At 40.2% G+C, this 6534-nt stretch overlaps 1 protein-coding gene across 1 annotated transcript in view; it reads left to right on the forward strand.

Moving 5' to 3' along the window:
* The first annotated feature begins 5502 nt into the window (after window positions 1-5502).
* LOC110465744 (uncharacterized sodium-dependent transporter YocR-like) overlaps window positions 5503-6534 on the forward strand; it is a 17019-nt gene continuing 15987 nt past the window's right edge. Inside the window, exon 1 of the mRNA XM_021521777.1 lies at window positions 5503-5718. Coding sequence (XP_021377452.1) covers window positions 5662-5718 — 57 coding nt within the window. The 5' untranslated portion in view covers window positions 5503-5661. The remainder of the gene's footprint in view (window positions 5719-6534) is intronic.

The following is a 6534-nucleotide window of genomic DNA, read 5'->3' on the forward strand; positions in this document are numbered from 1 at the left end:
AATGGTTGGGCTGACCCCCCAGGGGGCTGGAGGGTGGGGCCAATTTGCTAATATTGCTTTAAGCGACTTCTTCTCTGGAACTAAGAGATGGATATAAATCATATTTGACTGGAAGCATCCCTTGGTGGTGGGGATTCAAAATTGTACAAATGGTAGGGCTGACCCCCAGAGGGCTGAGGGGTGGGGCCGAAAGGGGTCAATTTGGCTATATTGCTATAAACGACTTCTTCTGTAGAACTGTACCATGGATATTGATCATATTTAGTCAGAAGCATTCATGGGAGGCAGGGATTCAAAATTGTACAAATGGTTGGGCTGACCCCCCAGGGGGCTGGAGGGTGGGGCCAATTTGCTAATATTGCTTTAAGCGACTTCTTCTCTGGAACTAAGAGATGGATATCAATCATATTTGACTGGAAGCATCCCTTGGTGGTGGGGATTCAAAATTGTACAAATGGTAGGGCTGACCCCCAGAGGGCTGAGGGGTGGGCCGAAAGGGGGCAATTTTTCTATTTTGTATTAAACGACTTCTTCTCTGGAACTAAGAGATGGATATAAATCATATTTGACTGGAAGCATCCCTTGGTGGTGGGGATTCAAAATTGTACAAATGGTAGGGCTGACCCCCAGAGGGCTGAGGGGTGGGCCGAAAGGGGGCAATTTTTCTATATTGTATTAAACGACTTCTTCTCTGGAACTAAGAGATGGATATAAATCATATTTGACTGGAAGCATCCCTTGGTGGTGGGGATTCAAAATTGTACAAATGGTAGGGCTGACCCCCAGAGGGCTGAGGGGTGGGCCGAAAGGGGGCAATTTAGCTATATTGTATTAAACGACTTGTTCTCTGGAACTAAGAGATGGATATCAATCATATTTGACTGGAAGCATCCCTTGGTGGTGGGGATTCAAAATTGTACAAATGGTGGGACTGACCCCCAGGGGGCTGAGTGGCGGGGGCAAAACGGGGCAATTTGGCTATATTGCTATAAACGACTTCTTTTGTAGACCTGTGCCATGGATATTGATCATATTGGCCCCACCCTTGGAGACATAGTCTCTGGGTCATAACTTTAAAACGGTTGAGATCCCCACCCCAAAACTATAAATACAAATGCTGGGCATAAAGAGACAAATGCAGTCATGATATTAGAATTGATCCTGGGGTCTGGCCACAACCCTATGGACCTAGTGTCCGAGTCACAGCTTGGAAACAGTTGAGATCCACACCCCATAACCATATATACAATTGCTGGGCATGGAAAATCTAATACAGATATCTACAAGGATTGGCCTTGGGGTCTGGCATATTCCCTTGGATCCCATTTGGAGAATATTTTGCCATGATTGCTCATATATCAAGATTAGCGATACAGGCCCTCTGGGCCTCTTGTTTAAATACCGTTGCTGTAAAGGATTTCTGTCCCACTGCAGGCTATACACCAGATAATTTAACGGTAGTTATTCGCACATACATTAACCTGCGCGTATTTCGGATTGGAGTATATCTGAAGCACCCACTGATCATGTATTCATTCGTAGTCCAGTGTTCGAATCCTTGCCCCGTTACATTTTAACACTCGTAACAAGTTTTCATGAAAGGGAAATAGCGTATGGTTTTCTTATTGACGCGGGAAGGTTTCCATTGCATGGCAGTGGTACGGGGATCCTTACATGTGACTCTAGTCCGATAGGGACTGTACAAAACATCCCGCAGCCTTCTTCAGGACAGTATCTACTGTTATGTCAAAAATGCACGAGTGATACAGGACACATATTACGTCGGAGACAGTCAGTTTGGTTTCTCCTCGTTTCCTGTTGTGTTTACGTGTCAATTTTCAGTAACGATTCTGTACTTGTGCGTCGAAGTTGTCGAATATTTTGTCCTAGTGTGTTGACTCTTTTCTATATTTACCCTTGTGTGTGTTGACGCTGTGTTCTATATTTTGTTAGAGCAAATCCATTTTGGGGGTATGCTTAGTCTGTTCAGCTGGATATCTTTGAACTTTTCCGAATTATTCTGAAAATCAATTCAGTGTAAATTCTATATCTGCCAAGTACTCTTATCGTCTGTGTCGGAATGACCGCATATAGTCCGTTTGTTCACACTAAACGCCATTATACCAAACAGAGTTATGAAAATTTTGGATGTATCGGGATCGACCTGCCACGTTAACACCTTGGTATTGTGTACAGAAAGTAGAAAAATGTTCATTTAACCGATTTGCCTCTCGCTCCCCGCTTTGATGGGAATGTCGGTAAACTCTTCGTTAATTCAAGGAAACCAAACCAAACTCAAAGGAACGGAAAAGAAAATTATAGGTTACAATGACTTACATTTGATATAATATTGGTGTATAATACTTCTCACGATGTCTACATAATATGCTATTTGATGACTAAGGCTTATAGTATAAGAGAAATGGATCTTACAGAAATATGAAAGAGGCGTGTACAATGCAGGTATAGGTCATGCTGAAATATATTTGATATATTGAATAAGTTCACCTCAATGTAAACATGTATGAATTGTAATGACTACTTGACTTCAAACAGTACTAATAAAGAATCTTTATTTAACGTCGTGTACAATTATCAACAAGNACAATGACTTACATTTGATATAATATTGGTGTATAATACTTCTCACCATGTCTACACAATATGCTATTTGATGACTGTAAGGCTTAAAGTATAAGAGAAATGGATCTAACAGAAATATGAAAGAGGCGTGTACAATGTAGGTAAAGGTCATGCTGAAATATATTTGATATATTGAATCAGAGGGATAACAACTAACCCTATCAGACATCGCTCTCTTTTCGCCACCACTGGGGATCGTACCGAAAATCTTTGGAGAGCGAGTGGTCTGAAGCTCACGCTTGATTGCAGTAGAGTTATGGAACTGAGTTATGAAACTAAACGCAATGTCTATCCAATATATTGAACAGACGAGAAAATATACACTTAAACCTCTCTTTTAGCGTTTTGTTGGGATTAAACCCATCGAGAACGCTTACAAATTACTACTTGACGACAAACAGCAAATGTAAAACTGTAACGAGCAGTGCACAGTGTTAATTATGCGGTTTTCCTAGCTCTATATTAAGATAATTCAACTTCACTTCGACAAGTTGAATGATTCTACTGTACACCTACACATTAATGGTAGCCCGAGTTTCCTCTGGCCCTGACACCAGGCTTGGATATTTTGACAGATAGATGTCCCACACCAGACATCTATCTGTCATAATGTCTAAGTCTGGTGTCAGGGCTATAGAAATGGTAGACACTATTCACAAAACAAGAAACTTACATTGAATAAATAAATAAATAACAAATCACGTGTGTGGCTGGAGTCGTCACGTGATGATGACGAAACACGTATGTGAATCCGATGTTCAGAACCACAAGCTCACTCCCAAAATATTAATAATTTCTAGTAAGAATGTAAGATGTGACCATGATATGGTTTGAAGCCGAGGTCCAACATATTCACATAGCTATTGACATCTAGTCAGAGAATAATACTATAAAAGAAGAGCACATCCGAAGAATATGGTTTAGGGAGGTTATTAAGATATGTCGTTTGTCGCTGTGAGACCGTTTGGAAACTTTGGAGAGTAAAGTTCCCCGTACCACTACGCAAAGGAAACTGATTTTCAGACATGACTATAGATTTGATAAAACATTTCTAAAAGAAAACTATAACTTGCGGGACTTTTATAAGAAATGATAAAGACGAAACCAACAAAACACGATCAACAACAATAGTGTCCTGAGAGTAAAATTTAAGCGTGACCAGACCCAGATTCGAACTCTGTACTCCAGATTGATATACTCACGCTCCAATGAGTCGTAAAGCTCTCGAAAATTAAAAAAAACCTGAACTGAAACCGATTGTTTGACCTGGTCAACCGATGCGTCGTGGTCAAATTGATCTAGTTTAATCTAAACGGAAATTAAGGGGAGGTTACTGCGTAAACGAAAAAAACCCACAGTGCACTGGGACAGGATTTTATCTAAACGGAAGTTAAGGGGAGGTTACTGTGTAAACGAAAAATCACGGTGCAATGGGGCAGGGATCCTCAAGGAAGTTAAGGGGAGGAAACTGTTTATACGAAAAACCACAGTACAGTGGGGACAGGGATCCTTAAGGAAGTTAAGGGGACGTTACTGTGTATACGAAAAACCACAGAACAGTGGGATAGGGAGCCTTTAGGAAGTTCAGAGGACGTTACTGTGTATACGAAAAAACACAATACAGTAGGACAGGTATCATTAAGGAAGTTAATGTTAGGTTACTGTGTATACGAAAAAACACAGTACAGTGGGACAGGGATCCTTAAAGAGGTTAAGGGGAGGTTACTGTGTATACGAAAGTCCAAAGTACAGTGGGACAGGGATCATTTAAGGAAGTTAAGGGGAGGCTACAGTGTATACGAAAAACCACAGTACAGTGGGACAGGGATCATTAAGGAAGTTAAGGGGAGGTTACTGTGTATACGAAAATCACAGTACAGTGGGACAAGGATCCTTAAACATTAATACATATGAACAGACAGACATGTGTAGCTATAATCACGTCCCAAACTGTAAGGTCATGGTGTTGGCTATTACTGGAAAATCTTGTTCCGCCTGGCCCTTATTTTTCAAATTTCGGAAAGAAATTTTCGCACGTTTGATTATACAATAATCGTCTGTGCACACTTTGTATCGCCCTTTCTTAGCCAATAACTCTTACGGTTCATTAAATATTGAACTTCACACAAGAGAGAGGAACTCTTGTGAGTTTGAAATCGACCAAGGTCATTTGATTTAACAAACTTCATTTTCTTCTACCCAAGCAACTCAAGGTTTTTATAATGCGTAGAAGATGTGACAAGGAAAAGTTGTTGATGCCATCACATAAGCTCTTATAGGCACGTAAAAATAGGTCAGATAAAACAGAAACAACAATAAATGATCTCGTGATCAGTGACGACCCGTCCTGATAGGACTCTCGCTGTTGCGAGTACGTTAACCCCAAACAAACAACCTCAATTTTAGTTTCAACTTTTCTGATGTTTTTTATCCTCAAATATATAACAAACTCATGCTCGTCACTCAAGGGGTTACGCTCACTCACGCTCTCCGAGTGCACCTCTGAAATATATCATTCGCATTGTTGATACAGGTAGGGGTACAGGGGCAGGTATCTCATATTCAACATGTCAATTTTACTAGCCTCGTGCCTTTGGTTATGTCACGACAGTGTAGTCTTGCTGTAAATGTAAGTGAGCGTAATCCCTTGAATGTTGAAGATGATGAAAATACGTTTTGGAGATCTGACGCAATATTTGGGGTCGAACCCATGTCTACCAGCCGACAAAGTGATTCAAGCGCAGTCAGACACTCCGAGTGTGACGGATCGATGTTGAGTCTGATGGTCCTTAGCTTCCAGATTTGATCGTATATAACCTACCACTTGACAGTTATCAGAGGTTGAGACGATAATGACAGTAGATAAACCGTGCATGTGATGGTATGTACCCGATACACCTGTCCGTCGCGTCATGGGATTGATCTAACACAAGTATCGGAATATGCTTTGTATATATCAAACATTATATAGTTTAAGCATGGGATAAATGATCTGATAACCTAATTTATGATACTACGATGCAATCGCTTACTGTCTCAATGGCGACGAGCATGGAAGACCCAATAGAAAAGAGGGTAAGTATAGTATATGTCTCGTATTTATATATATATATTCCACCTAAACATCACTTGACATATTTCAACAGATGGACAGGTCATATTGTAGTCGGTGACGATGTATTCCAATAGCTCACCTCCCGCGATTGTTGTGGATAAACAATTATTGTGTTTACATACAATACTGGCGTTAGACAATACCGTCACTATGTTAAAATGAGGCTCCATACCAAACGACTGTTGTATAGTGTACATATCATATTTTTTTAGTCGAGTTATATATTAAGAATAAAACTAAATCAAGCTTGTTTCGAAGATCCCACATTTTGGCCAAAAGGTGTCCACGTTCGAGAGTGGTTGCCCAGAACTGTCTTCCAGAACCAACATGATGACACCGAATAACTTTAACTTCATGTGTTGGAACATAGAAGGTATTATGGCCGGTATGCCCTACCTTCTAGATTGCTTTCATAAATATGACGTTGATGTATGTGGTATCTCTGAGCATTGGGTCAGGGAATGCAATATTTCGTTTTTTGAATCTTTTAAAAACACTGGTTACTCGTGTTTCGTTAAACCTGTCAACGAAATCGATCCTTTTCGCTATAGATGCAACATTAGAGGTGGTGTTTGTATGTTATTCAAAGAGAATTTGAGAGTACAAGAAATTATTGTCGATAGTCCAAGAATCTTAGGTCTTGAAGTTCAAATGCTAAATAATGAGTACCTTTACGTTTTCTCCGTTTATATGCCTGCGACCTCCAGGTCGATTGATGTTTTGTTAGATCAAATAGATATTTTAGAATCTGTGGTTTCTGTATATTCCGAGAAGGG

This window comes from Mizuhopecten yessoensis, unplaced genomic scaffold (genome assembly GCF_002113885.1).
Source record: "Mizuhopecten yessoensis strain PY_sf001 unplaced genomic scaffold, ASM211388v2 scaffold11101, whole genome shotgun sequence".
Classification (NCBI taxonomy): domain Eukaryota; kingdom Metazoa; phylum Mollusca; class Bivalvia; order Pectinida; family Pectinidae; genus Mizuhopecten; species Mizuhopecten yessoensis.